This window comes from Schistocerca nitens, chromosome 6 (assembly GCF_023898315.1).
Source record: "Schistocerca nitens isolate TAMUIC-IGC-003100 chromosome 6, iqSchNite1.1, whole genome shotgun sequence".
Classification (NCBI taxonomy): Eukaryota; Metazoa; Arthropoda; class Insecta; order Orthoptera; family Acrididae; genus Schistocerca; species Schistocerca nitens.
The window spans coordinates 725356188-725371749 of NC_064619.1; the positions used below are offsets into that span (position 1 = coordinate 725356188).

Consider the following 15562-nt stretch of genomic DNA (forward strand, 5'->3'; position numbering starts at 1 on the left):
GACACAAGTATGTGTCTGTCCACCCCTAAATTCACTTTGTTTTTTCCTCTGCGCGTTGGCATCTACTAATATGCCATTGCAACAAGTCATATTGCTCGCAGTGTACGTGCGTAGTTCGAAAAGAACCAGGCTGCGTTTACCATACCCTCCTGGCCACGAAACTAACTAACTTAAACCCAGTCGACGGTCTGTGGGATTCGGGATGTTCGCGCCATGGATCCTCGACTGTCCAGACCAGTTCAACTCGCTACGGCGCTGGACTTGGCACAGCTCCATATCCCTGTCGGTATCTTCCAGAACCTAGCTGACCCTATTTTCACATGTGTCGCAGCGGTCTTGTCTGCAAGAGGTGCTCATTCAGGTTTGTAATAGGTGGTCACATTAAATGTGACTGGACTCTATAATAATGATATAAACATTAGGCTATTTATTCTTCAACATTTCCTGTTATCTCATGGTCGTTTCTTACCAGCGGTGCATAAGCCACACCATCAAGAGTAAAGTCAGACACAATATTGTTGCGATTCAGTTATTATGAGCAAATACACAGTGCTTTATTTTATGATTAATGAGCAGCGTCTCTCATTTGAATTATTTAAAATCATGCTTTATACTTCTCGGACATTGTTTCTAACAGTTTTTAATCACAGTTTCACATCACAGCTACCTGCCATTGGTGCCACTTAGCCAGGTAAAGGGAAAGGGCTGTAGGTCCTACACTACACTACAATAAAATTACATCAGATTCTTCAATGAGGAGGCCGTAAGAGGTTATGTATAAACAGCTTGTCAAATAGCGGCTCTGCTTTTAAGACACAAATAATCAAATCGTTTTCTGATTGAAGCCCATTTCTCGACTTAATTTTTGTGTTGACCATTGAAGAGAACACTAATCCACGCAGGTAGGAAGAGGCGAACGGCACTAATAATTTCAAAGCTTTCCTTGCCAGTCGTGAATATTCTTCTTTTCTCTTCACCAAAAAGACAATTATCCAGCTATGACCGTTGCCAGCTTCATAGTTCACCTCTCGAAACTAACTTAACAGTTCCTTTTCCAAATTATGTAAACTCTGTACCATGCAAGGCATGTGATTACTTACTGCCACCAACTGGTCCATTGCAGTTTTTTAGACAATTTTCTGAAGGGAAGGGTAACACTAACACATCATCTTTTGTAAAAACGTTGACCACAAACGAAGTTTTGCGAGGTATCATTTATCCGTGGCCTTTATAATGTTTTCATCTCTTCCTTGGAGGCTTTTATTTGAAATATTTAGGTGGTTAAAAGATCAGCGAGAAATGATGATTTTAATAGCCAAACAAGGTCACAAAAATAATTCGCATACCTAGACTTAGAATCTTGAATGAACATTAACAACTCAGCTTTTATTTCCAGAACGAGCGTCAATATCTTTTCTTTGGAAAGCCACCTGACTTCTGTTGATAAAGGAGATTTTGATGCAGCGAACCCATGTCTCCACAAAAGATTCTAAACAGTCGAATTTGCAGGGCTGAGTTCGAAACTTTGATCACCTCTTTAAGCACGTCATTTAAATCGGAAGGTAAAACCCTACTTGATAGAGCTTGTCGATGAAGAAAGCAGTTTGTCCACGAATCACATGGCATTACTGATTTTAATTTCGCAACGAGCCCATTTTTCTTTCCATTCGTAACTTCAGCACCATCAGTAGAAATGGCGATATATTTTGTCCAATACATCTTGTGGTTTCGATTGCTTTCCTAAAACATGTTGTGAAAACACTGGCTAGTACTATTCGGTGTAAGTGCTTTGCAAAATGAAATGTCTTTCATGATAGTTTCGTCCGCTTTGAAGCGCACAAATGCCATAAATTGCTCACAGTCTGAAATATCAGTAGATTTAGCAAACTGCAAAGATTTGATTTTTAGAGTAATTGTTCTCGAATGTCTCTGCCATATCGTTTAATCTACGGTTGATGGTATTATCAGAGAGCGTGATGCTCTTTAGCCTTTTTACCGAATATAATTTCAACCATATCCAGGGCTGCTTGCAAAATAAGATCCTTGGCATTTGTATACGGCTAAGTACTTCATCAGTCACATAATGTTATTGTTGACGAACCAATAACAATACTATTTTAAGTTTACTATCGAAGAAAAACCCACGATTTATCAGTTTCCTTAAAATGTTTGGTTGGGAGATGACGCATAAACTTTGATAGTTTCAAATTCTGATGGTACAATACTTCGCCGCTAATAACTCCTTGACATTTATTGTTCATGACAATAAAACCGTACTTGAAATAACTGTCGTTAAAGTTGTTTTTTCTTCGAATTTGATTCGCATCCGCCACTATTACGTGTACCACACCCAACTGGCTGAAAGGAGCGGAAATGTGCGCCTGTGCGACCGCTGACCGCTTCCCGCCCGCACGCCTCCACGCGACAAAGAATACACTCGTGTATCACTGCTCACAGGGCGCTGCCACTACCTCGCACAGTGTGCTTGGCATCTCGATTAGTGTGTTATCAGTATTAAAAAAAAAATTAAATATTTTACCTGTGAAATGAATGACATATATTATTACGATTCTGGGGATCGCCAGATTTTTTTACTTGGACAGGTGTCACGTATTCAAAAACGTTGAAAAACACTGCTTTTTGCAGAAGGAAATTCAGCATAGCATGTGGGGGGGCAAGAGAATGTTTGCAGTATGCGTCAACCACAGAAAAAGTTGTAATGTACTATGTTGGTAGAAAGTAACAATTATAACAAAGGAATCAATGTACCAAATTTGAAAAAAAAATTGAGTTTTGTAACGAGCATCCCAGGATCCAATGCCCATACTGAAAGGATGGAAAGAAATGGCTCTGAGCACTATGGGACTTGACATCTGTGGGCATCAGTCCCCTAGATCTTAGAACTACCTAAACCTAACTAACCTAAGGACATCACACACATCCATGCCAGAGGCAGGATTCGAACCTGCGACCGCAGCGGTCACGCGGTTCCAGACTGAAGCGCCTAGAACCGCACGGCCACACCGGCCGACTGAAAGGATGCTTTTATTGATGACTACCAAATGGACTGCTGTAAGAACAGAATTTTTGTTGAACTTATTATCAACTTTAAACATAGTTGTGTGCAGCAACCGTGAAAATATGTTTTATAGTAAAGAGACCCCACTGGTTGCAATGGATTTTGTAGTCGAATTGACCATGGTTTCGACTCATAAACTAAGGGATTCTTCATCATAATTTATACTACCTTAATAAGGGGGATACAGAGTTAGTCATGAATAAGAAAAATACAAGACAGTAATAATAAATATTCGTATATAAAGATGTACTTACATACGTAAGAAGTTGAGCATAACACCTTTCGTCATGCAATTTTAACGCCAAAAAGGGCACGTCACATAATAAAACATCGTACGTAAAAGTTTTACTGTCATTTCTAGTTAAAAATTAAAAATTGCTGCTAAGGGCTGCTGTATACTGAAACAGGTGGCATCAGAGTGGGTGGCGCGTGCGCCGGCTACACTACGATGTGGACGTGAGGTGTCACGCTATCTAGTGATGAAAACTGGTAACATCTGCTTTACGTACTTATTAAGGCTGAATTACAAAACCAGAGATTCAAAATACCGCTATGGGTGTAAGGTTCTTCTATTGAGAACACAACCGGTTTCTGGCTCTTATACGCCCATTTTCAGGTGTCATACTGAAAACAGCAAGAAACAGGACATAATTTTTATACGCAGCAATACACATGAGAAACAAAAAAAAGATTCCACAAAAAGTTTAAAAACGGCCGGTCGGGCTAGGTGCCGTAAAACCTAAGTCAATGCCAAAGTGGCACCGCACAGTGCTACAGACGACCGCCTGGATACAGAAATATGCAAAGAACACCAGGGCGCTTACACTTGATGCTGTGACTCCGAGCGCCGCGGTGGACGAGTACAAGACGAGGTGTGCTACCAGCGAGCGCTGAGCATGGAGTAGCGGACACGAAGGACGAAGCAAACTGGTAAACCAGAGTGGCAAAAGTACTGCCATCTGTTGACGGGAAGAAGAACGGGGGGCCACTAGCCCGGCCGATCACAGTTTGAATTAGTGATTTCCATTTAAAATGAAAAATGAGAAAAAGGAAACATTATTTTGAAAGCTACATGAAAAACGGTAAAAGTGCATCATGCGTGGTAAAGGAACATGTTCAACGGGGCAGCACAGAACTGTAATAAAACTGAGTGGAAGCTGGCGAAATAAAATTTATGTGTAAACCGTAAAACGCAATGAAACTTTTCCCTTTACACGTGTGGCATGCAAGTTTTTAATTTAGTGGAGATACGTATGTGGTGACGTGGAACAATCCGCCATTGTATCAGTTAAAAGAACATGCACATAGGCCGTTCCTATTTACAAGCATTTCGCTACTGACCAAAGGAGAAAGTAGTGAAACCTTACAGTCCACACTGTCAGAAACAATTACGCCAATTAATAGTTAGCAACAATACCACGAAAAGGACACATTAAAAGTTGGGTCAATTGAAAACCTCCTTTCACCTCCGCCGGAGGTTCTAGTGCTCCCTCGGGCATGGGCGTGTGTGTTCTTCTTTGCATAAGTTAGTTTAAGTTAGTTTAAGTAGTGTGTAAGGCTATGGACCAATGACCTTAGCAGTTTGGTCCCTTAGGAATTCACACACAGACATAAAGCCTCCTAACTAAAAGGCGACAACTAATCGCGGCTTACATAAGATAAGACCTGAGACGAATTTTACATCATGAAAGACAGGTAAATTTTAAATTAGTCAGAGCACAGATAATGACGCAACACAATAATGCCTCATAGTCATACGATAAAAAAAAATAACATGCAAACTTCCATTAAAAGAGGATACTTTACAGCTATGTAAAATGAACTATGTTGACCTTTTAGACCTCACAATAGGAAACAGGCATATGCCGTACATTCGTTAAGACTAATTAAGAACCAGAAAAGTAATGGCGGAAAACACTGACCAGTTAAGAAATATACATGTATGGCGTACAATAGGCATCCATTACTATTTTCAGTATGACACCTAAAGATGGGCGTATAAGATACCGAAATCGACCGTGTTCTAAATAAAAGTAACTTACAACTATAGCCTTATTTTCAACATCTGGTATATTGCTCAGTTGCGGACGTTCCTCCCACAGGGTCGTTTGAATTACAAAAGTTACAAACTTGAACTTTTCATGTAAAGAGTTTCTCAAACATGTAAAAGATAATGTCACATTTTTTATGAGTGCAGATCAAATGGTTAATATTTATAGAAATGTTGTTTTAATAAAATATTGTAGTAAAGAGTAAATAGTTGCTGTAGTTGTAAATGTTGTTGTAATTAAATACTGGAGTAAATATGACTAGTGCTAAAATGCTGTAAAAGTTAATTTAATTAAATATTTTATGTACCATGTACAATAACTATTTAATGTTCAAACTGTTTACAAAAGGAGTTCCAGTAGGTAAACGTTTCGGGACACACTCAATGTCTGTGTTTATTTTTGTATTCAGTTGTTCATAACGGCCTCCTGAAGATGAAACCTGCCGATATTGCCACGATGGGACTATTTTGGACAAAATTCCAAAGTATCCCTATTTTGAGTTTGAAAACCTGGCTAACCCTAGTTATCTGTGATGTTTTGGCGAGACGAATAAACAACAGAACGAGGTTGCAGGATCATCATTGTCTGTCGGAGCCTCTGACTTGCCATAGCCCTTACTGTAAGATGCTTCTTTTTTCCAATGCAACAGCCTACAGTGACTTTTATTATGACTTATTTATCTAACAGCATTGGTTTTCAGAATGTACAAGTCACGATTTTCATATCTAATGTGCTGAAGAACGTGCCAAAAAGGAGTGTTTTACCATTACCATATACACTGCTGGCCACCGTAAATGCAACACCCTGAAGGAAGCATCCGAATCAAGTGAAATTTACACCATGGGTTTGCAGCGATGAGATATGCAACTGATTAGAATTTCAGCGCAGACGCACATCACGCGCGCCTGTGGCGCCACCTCATAGCGCCATTTAAGGCTTGGCGATTTCGACGAGTGTGCGTTCGGCACGTGTGTTTACCTTGTGGTTGTTTCACAAGACGATCAGTTATGTCTCGTACACAACAGCGAACATCGTTTGATCAAGTATCCGAGTTCGACAGAGGAAGGATAGTGGCTTACCGAGATTGTGGATTATCATACAGAGAAATCGCTAGTAGTGTTGGACTAAACCAAACAACTGTAATGCGGATATGTGACCGTTAGATGCAGGAGGGTACGACGGACCGACGTGGTCGATCGCATTCACCTCGGTGCACCACTGCACGTGCTGATAGGCAAATTGTGCGCATGGCAGTGACGGATCGCTCAGTGACATCCCGAACCATAGCACAGCACATTGCGTCTGTAACGCATCATCCAGTGTCTGCGCGTACCATTCGACGCCGTTTACAGCAGAGTGGTCTGTCCGCAAGACGTCCATTGCTTCGTCTACCATTGACGCAGAACCACAGACGTCTCCGTCGCCAATGGTGTGATGACAGACGGATGTGGACGGCAGAATGGAATGACGTTGTCTTTCCTGACGAGGCACGCTTCTGTCTGCAGCACCACGATGGTCGGATTCGAGTGTGGAGACACCGCGGAGAGAGGATGCTGGACAGCTGCATTATGCACCGCCACACTGGTCTTGCACCGGGTATTATGGTATGGGGCGGTATTGGATATTACTCTCGCACGCCTCTAGTACGCATTGCCGGTACTTTAAATAGCCGGCGCTACATATCCGAGGTGCTGGAGCCAGTTGTCCTTCCTTACCTTCAGGGCTCGGCCACAGCCATATTTCAACAGGATGATGCGCGACCACACGTGGCACGCATTGTCCAAAGGTTCTTCGTCAATGACCAGATTGAACTGCTTCCCTGGCCGGCTCGCTCTCCGGATCTTTCGCCGATAGAAAACATGTGGTCCATGGTTGCTCAACGAGTGATCCAGATTACATCCGCAGCTGCCACACCAGATGATCTTTGGCAACGTGTGGAAGCTGCTTGGGCTGCTGTACCCCGGGAACACATCCAACGTCTCTTTGACTCAATGCCGAGACGTGTGGCAGCGGTGATCACCAACAATGGCGGCTACTCTGGCTACTGATTCTGGCAGGAACCACATGTCACAGACGTCTGTAAACGTAATCATTTGATACTTGGTCAACATGTTATCTACAAAATAAATTTTGTTGTGCTACCTCTTGTCTTTCTTGGTGTTGCATTTACGGTGGCCAACAGTGTAATAAAGTTTCGGCATATACCCACAGTGAAATTAACAGATATGATCAAGGAGTGTCACCAGGCATCTCTCACTGTGCTAGATGACTTACATTATCTCTCTCTCTTTACCGGCATACGGGCGGATATACAAGGGATAGGCAAAATAATGTGAACAGTGGTAGTAATTGTATGGTTGTGTCAGACGCCCAGAAACGCAGGTAAGGCACGTTTCACGCGGGACTGTGCGTGTTCAGTACGGACTAGGCATCAGTGCAGGTTGTTTACGAGTAATCACACTTCGTATTCGCATTCAGAGGCCGAGGTCGACGTGCAATGAAAGACCTAACAGAGTTACAAAGAGGGCAGATTGTGGGGGCCCAATTAGCTGGAGCGTCAGTAACCAAGACAGCCCACATTCAGTGTTTCAAGTGCAACAGTCATGACAGACTACATAAAACATGGAAAGACAGCATCGTGTAAATGTAATAGTGAGCGCAAATCAGTACTAAATGACAGAGATCGTCGTACGCTAACACGAATTGTGTCAAAACACAAAACTACGGCGGTTACAGTTGGTGCACAACTCAATAGCCATCTTCAAGAGCCCGTATCTATCAACACTGTCCGCCGAGAACTCCTTAAAGCGAATAGTGATAGACGAGCTGCTATACGAAACTCTTAGGGAAGACAACCAATGCAAAGAAGCGTTAAACATTGTGTCATTAGCGTAAGTCCTGTACGGCTGACCAGTGGAAACACATCATATGGTCCGACGAATCAACGTTTTCGTTGTCTCCAACATTAGGCCGGGTTTACGTCTGGAGATCGCCAAAAGTAGCCCACAATCGTGATTGCTTGATTCCAACGGTTAAGCATGGAGGTGGAAGTGTTGTGGTGTCAGCAGCCATATCATGGTATTCTGATGATGCGTCATTACCCTCAAGGTCGTGTTACAGGCAACGATTATGTCAACATTTTAGGTGATTAGGTGCATCCTATGATTTAAATGTTTTTCCCCAACAATGACACTATATTTACGGACGATAATGCATCCATTCACACAGTCAGGACAATACAATTGTGGCATGAACAGCCGCGGTCTAGGGGTTAGCCGGCACGGTAGCTCAGCGTGTTCGGTCAGAGGGTTAGCAGCCCTCTGTAATAAAAAAAACTGAGCTAATCGATCGACAACGAACTTAAACGGATGTCTTACGACGTCCGCCCCGAGCAGACGCAACGAACGAAAGTGAACAAAATGAGAATTAAAAAAAAAAAAAAAAAAAAAAAGGGTAGCGTGTTTGATTCATAATCAAAATGTCTTCGGTCCCGGGTTCGATCTCCGCCACTGCCTAAATTTTGATAAATAATCAGCATTGGCGGCCGAAGACTTCCGGCATAAGAAGTCAGCCTCATTCTGCCAACGGCTTTGTCAAAGAGGGCGGAGGAGCGGATAGAGGTTCAGAGCACTCTCTTGTCCTAGGGGTGGGAAATTGCCCCTAAAGGCGGAAGAATCAGCAATGATCAACGACATGAGGATGCAGAAGGCAACGGAAACCACTGCATTAAAGACACGTAACGTGTATCCACAGGACATGTTGCCTGTATTTGAAGAAGTGTCATGATGATCTCTCCATTGGCAAAAGATTCCGGAATAGTCACCCATTCGGATCTCCAAGAGGGGACTGCCAAGGGGGATGTTACCATGAGAAAAAGATTGAATAATCAACGAAAGGATAACGTTCTACGAGTCGGGGCGTGGAATGTCAGAAGCCTGAACGTGGTAGGGAAACTAGAAAATCTGAAAAGGGAAATGCAAAGGCTCAATCTAGATATAGTAGGGGTCAGTGAAGTGAAGTGGAAGGAAGACAACGATTTCTGGTCAGATGAGTATCGGGTAATATCAACAGCAGCAGAAAATGGTATAACAGGTGTAGGATTCGTTATGAATAGGAAGGTGGGGCAGAGGGTGTGTTACTATGAGCAGTTCAGTGACCGGGTTGTTCTAATCAGAATCGACAGCAGACCAACACCGACAACGATAGTTCAGGTATACATGCCGACGTCGCAAGCTGAAGATGAACAGATAGAAAAAGTGTATGAGGATATTGAAAGGGTAATGCAGTATGTAAAGGGGGACGAAAATCTAATACATAGTAATGGGCGACTGGAATGCAGTTGTAGGGGAAGGAGTAGAAGAAAAGGTTACAGGAGAAAATGGGCTTGGGACAAGGAATGAAAGAGGAGAAAGACTAATTGAGTTCTGTAACAAGTTTCAACTAGTAATAGCGAATACCCTGTTCAAGAATCACAAGAGGAGGAGGTATACTTGGAAAAGGCCGGGAGATTCGGGAAGATTTCAATTAGATTACATCATGGTCAGACAGAGATTCCGAAATCAGATACTGGATTGTAAGGCGTACCCAGGAGCAGATATAGACTCGGATCACAATATAGTAGTGATGAAGAGTAGGCTGAAGTTCAAGACATTAGCCAGGAAGAATCAATACGCAAAGAAGTGGGATACGAAAGTACTAAGGAATGACGAGATACGTTTGAAGTTCTCTAACGAAATAGATACAGCAATAAGGAATAGCGCTGTAGGCAGTACAGTTGAAGAGGAATGGTCATCTCTAAAAAGGGCCATCACAGAAGTTGGGAAGGAAAACATAGGTACAAAGAAGGTAGCTGCGAAGAAACCATGGGTAACAGAAGAAATACTTCAGTTGATTGACGAAAGGAGGAAGTACAAACACGTTCCGGTAAAATCAGGAATACAGAAATACAAGTCGCTCAGGAATGAAATAAATAGGAAGTGCAGGGAAGCTAAGACGAAATGGCTGCAGGAAAAATGTGAAGACATCGAAAAAGATATGAATGTCGGAAGGACAGACTCAGCATACAGGAAAGTCAAAACAACCTTTGGTGATATTAAAAGCAACGGTGGTAACATTAAGAGTGCAACGAGAATTCCACTGTTAAATGCAGAGGAGAGAGCAGATAGGTGGAAAGAATAAATTGAAAGCCTCTATGAGTGTGAAGATTTGTCTGATAAGACAGAAGAAGAAACAGGAGTCGATTTAGAAGAGTTAGGGCATAGATAACATTCCATCAGAATTTCTAAAATCATTGGGAGAAGTGGCAATAAAACGACTATTCACGTTGGTGTGTAGAATATATGAGTCTGGCGATATGCCATCTGACTTTCGGAAAAGCATCATCCACACAATTCCGAAGACGGCAAGAGCTGACAAGTGCGAGAATTATCGCACAATCAGCTTAACAGCTCATGCATCGAAGCTGCTTACAAGAATAATATACAGAAGAATGGGAAAGAAAATTGAGAATGCGCTAGGTGACGATCAGTTTGGCTTTAGGAAAAGTAAAGGGACGAGAGAGGCAATTCTGACGTTACGGCTAATAATGGAAGCAAGGCTAAAGAAAAATCAAGACACTTTCATAGGATTTGTCGACCTGGAAAAAGCGTTCGACAATATAAAATGGTGCAAGCTGTTCGAGATTCTGAAAAAAGTAGGGGTAAGCTATAGGAAGAGACGGGTCATATACAATATGTACAACAACCAAGAGGGAATAATAAGAGTGGACGATCAAGAACGAAGTGCTCGTGTTAAGAAGGGTGTAAGACAAGGCTGTAGCCTTTCGCTCCTACTCTTCAATCTGTACATCGAGGAAGCAATGATGGAAATAAAAGAAAGGTTCAGGAGTGGAATTAAAATACAAGGTGAAAGGATATCAATGATACGATTCGCTGATGACATTGCTGTACTCAGTGAAAGTGAAGAAGAATTAAATGATCTGCTGAACGGAATGAACAGCCTAATGAGTACACAGTATGGTTTGAGAGTAAATCGGAGAAAGACGAAGGTAATGAGAAGTAGTAGAAATGAGAACAGCGAGAAACTTAACATCAGGATTGATGGTCACGAAGTCAATGAAGTTAAGGAATTCTGCTACCTAGGCAGTAAAATAACCAATGACGGACGGAGCAAGGAGGACATCAAAAGCAGACTCGCTATGGCAAAAAAGGCATTTCTGGCCAAGAGAAGTCTACTAATATCAAATACCGGCCTTAATTTGAGGAAGAAATTTCTGAGGATGTACGTCTGGAGTACAGCATTGTATGGTAGTGAAACGTGGACTGTGGGAAAACCGGAACAGAAGACAATCGAAGCATTTGAGATGTGGTGCTATAGACGAATGTTGAAAATTAGGTGGACTCATAAGGTAAGGAATGAGGCGGTTCTACGCAGAATCGGAGAGGAAAGGAATATGTGGAAAACACTGATAAGGAGAAGGGACAGGATGATAGGACATCTGCTAAGACATGAGGGAATGACTTCCATGGTACTAGAGGGAGCTGTAGAGGGCAAAAAGTGTAGAGGAAGACAGAGATTGGAATACGTCAAGCAAATAATTGAGGACATAGGTTGCAAGTGCTACTCTGAGATGAAGAGGTTAGCACAGGAAAGGAATTCGTGGCGGGCCGCATCAAACCAGTCAGTAGACTGATGAAAAAAAGAAAAATGAAGAGCATGAAACTAAACAGCAGCGTCCTCCCTGGCCAGCACAGTACCCGGACTTGAATATTATCCAACCCTTGTGGGCGGTATTGGAGCGGAGACTCTGGAGCAGATTTCCGCTTTCCTTGTCTCTGCAGGAGTTAGAAAAGGTTCTGATTGAAGGGTGGCAGAACATTCCGCTGGAGACTGTACAATCATTATAAGCTAGTATTACAAGAAGAATCGCAGCTGTATAACGGACAAATGGGGGTCCAGCCACTTATTAATAAACCATTTCCAAGTAAGAACAAAAAAATGGGCGAAATGGCTCTAAGCACTTTGGGACTTAACATCTGTGGTCATCAGTCCCCCAGAACTTAGAAATACTTAAACCTAACTAACGTAAGGACATCACACACATCCATATCCAAGGCTGAATTCGAACCTGCGACGGTAGCAGCAGCTTGGTTCCGGACTGAAGGGCCTAGAACCGCTCGGCCACAGCGGCCGGGAAGTAAGTACAGGTGTTCACATTATTTTGCCTATCCCCTTTGTGTGTCTGTTTATTTGTCACTCAGTTTTCGGCAACTGAACTGTATGTATCTATAACAAAGTACATGTGGTGCGTAAGGTCAAGTGGTTGGAATAGCAAGTTGTGTGATCTAGTGAGTTCGGACTACACAGCACACACTCACACAGACCATGCCATTTAATACAGAGGAAATTATGAAGTTCTAAGTAGTTCTAAACAGTATGGTGCGAAAATTGACAACTGAACCTAAATAGTGAAAAGTGTGAGGTCATCCACATGAGTGCTAAAAGGAATCCGTTAAACTTCGGTTATACGGTAAATCAGTCAAATTCGACTATACATCAAGTAATCAGTCTGGGATGTTGTAAAAAAGGAAACGGGTAGAGACAAACAATCGCAGAATAACATACTGTTAAGGGATGGGGATAAGGTAGTAAATGATCCACAATACTTAGAAAACTATGTAAACGAGCATTTTTCATGTGTTGTAGAGAAGTTACAACAAAAATTCCCCAAAACAAATGTAACACCTAAATACAATGATGTTACTTCCAACCGCAGGGAATGAAGTCAATAAAACTGTTCAAAAACTAAAAAAAAGGCGTCAGTAGGCGTAGATGAAGTACCAATGTGTGTACTGAAACAATGCATAGGGATTATACAAGGCGCCTTAACATATATAATAAATGACTCCTTCACATTAGGGAGATTTCCAGAGCAGTTAAAACAGGCAAGAGTTGTACTTTTGCTTAAGAAAGGTAATACAGAAGACAGAGAAATTACCGGCCCATTTCCCTGCTGTCAGCATTCTCAAAACTAATAGAAGCAATTATGAAAGACAGGTTAATGAATTGCCTGAATAAATACAATCTTTTAAGCGAATCACAGTTTGGGTTTCGAAGTGGCAAAAATACGGAGTCACCCATAGTACAATTCACAAGAGTTGTGCTTGACGCTCTTGATAAACGAGACTACCTACACTATACTTGTCAGTCCTCTTTTGGAGTACTGCTGCGTGGAGGTATACTTCTATGCAGTTCTGTTTCTTTGACATTTCATAATCGTTCTCTTTTCTGATATGCACAGGATACTACAGCATGCCTAGCCTCTTTCCTTATCGCACACATTAACGGTATAGCAAAGAACACGTTGGTAAGTTTTTTCGCAAACGTGAACATTAAAAATGTAGTGCGTACGAGTTTAAGGCCGAAAATTAACGAACGAGAAGCAGTACTAGTTAAAAAAACAATTTCTAATTTCGGGGTTCCAGGTTCATTTACTATCGATACAAATACAGCAAACGTGGAATTAAGTCGATTACAAAAATATGCTTTTGACATCACTTCCTTCTCTTCTCGGATATTCGAAATATTTCAACAAAAAACAAGCTCCAGTAACATAGCCATATGTGTCGTATTACTAGAGCAAATACGTGTTGAATAGGAGAAAAACGTTCCGAATTACCTTCTTGACATTATATTATTCTTGTAAGCACTGTAATTTTTACCATTTGAAACTGCTGATGCGTACACACGACAGAATAATCGCATACAGCGGTCTGCCATTGTTTTTGGCTATCTAAGATGGCGGCAGGTCCCGCCCACTCTGGCTCCAAAACAACGTACAGCGTAAGTCAATAACGCCATCTCACTTCTGTTTTTACCTTCATGGCGGCATCTGCGTAAGTACACAACCATAACACATTACGAGACTGTCAAAGACGCATCTTTTGCTGAAGCATGCCGTTTGGTGAGGTATGATGGTGCTATTAGGTACTTTGTTTATGGTATTACTACGATCTTCTGATACGAAGTGATTTAAGTTTGACGAGGTGGTCCAAGCAAGTTCTGCAGCTGAGAAGTTTAACACTTGCATTGCAGAATTGTGTTAGGAGAAGAACAACAAATTATATACACACATTTTTAAAGCAGACTGTAGTTTTCGTAAGAACACTCAAATGAATAAAGTCACTTGTTATCGATGACAAAAAGCACATTCTATTTATAGGAGTAGGCTCGTAAGGAGCATACTATTGGAAGATAGCCGGCCGAAGTGGCCGTGCGGTTAAAGGCGCTGCAGTCTGGAACCACAAGACCGCTACGGTCGCAGGTTCGAATCCTGCCTCGGGCATGGATGTTTGTTATGTCGTTAGGTTAGTTAGGTTTAACTAGTTCTAAGTTCTAGGGGACTAATGACCTCAGCAGTTAAGTCCCATAGTGCTCAGAGCCATTTGAACCATTTATTGGAAGATAAACCCACGCTTATCAAAAATGGTTAAAAACATAATTAAGCTATGACTGTTAACATTAGATCTATTAAAACCCTTATAATACACATAAAGTATTTCAACACGTCCGTTATTTCAGACGTGACAAACTGTAAAGGAATTATTTTGGCGTAAATATAGTACAAACTCAAAAAATACGAGAGATGTCGAGTTATGCATGCAGTGAGACATGTTCATTTCGATGTATCTTCCTCCTGCTGAACAAAAAATTACAACCAAAGACGACACGTGTATCGATCATTATATAAGAGCTCTAAAAGTAGCATAGCTGTATCAGTTTATCCCCATTTATTACGACAGTTTTATAAAACGTTTGTGAAACGAATGTGAAAAAGTGTGTATTTGCATGTCGGCGCATACTTACGGGCAAGTTTGTCGATAGGACCTGCTGTGCCTCCTAGTTCATCCGGCAGATATTCCTTTGCCACGTGGTCAAACAGCGTCTTTGATCCTGACAGATGGACGTGTGTCTGAAGCAGGGCAACATTTCCTGTTACATGGTCTAGTGACAAAACCCCCATCCTGTACTCACATCTATATCAACGTCCATACTTTGCACAATTTTGTGGAGTGCACATCAGAAGGTCGTTCCCACCGTACTACGTGTTAGCGTTTTCTTCCTATTCCATTGACAATCGGAACGAAAATGACTGCTTAACTGTATACAGGGTAGTGAGAAACTGTCTGAAAAAAAATGTAAAGGTGCTGCAAGCTAGCTTGTGCTGAGAATTGTTAAGAAAAAATTCCATACGATGCGTCGTTTCCACATTAATTAGGGTTGAAGCTAGCCAATCAGGTCGTTGCGCGGGCAAATTCAAACTGCCCGACAGAGGTGGTGTCGTCAAACGTGACCTTTGTTTGGCGTCCCAAAACCGAATAAGAGAGAGATGCAAAAACTGGACATGGGTTTATAGTAAGGATCGAACTCAAGC

At 41.8% G+C, this 15562-nt stretch overlaps 1 protein-coding gene across 1 annotated transcript in view; it reads right to left on the reverse strand.

Annotated features, from left to right (window-relative positions):
* LOC126262198 (retinol-binding protein pinta-like) overlaps window positions 1-15562 on the reverse strand; it is a 92691-nt gene that overhangs the window by 13601 nt on the left and 63528 nt on the right. The window contains exon 6 of the mRNA XM_049958614.1: window positions 14995-15100. Within this exon, the coding sequence (XP_049814571.1) occupies window positions 14995-15100 (106 nt within the window). The remainder of the gene's footprint in view (window positions 1-14994; window positions 15101-15562) is intronic.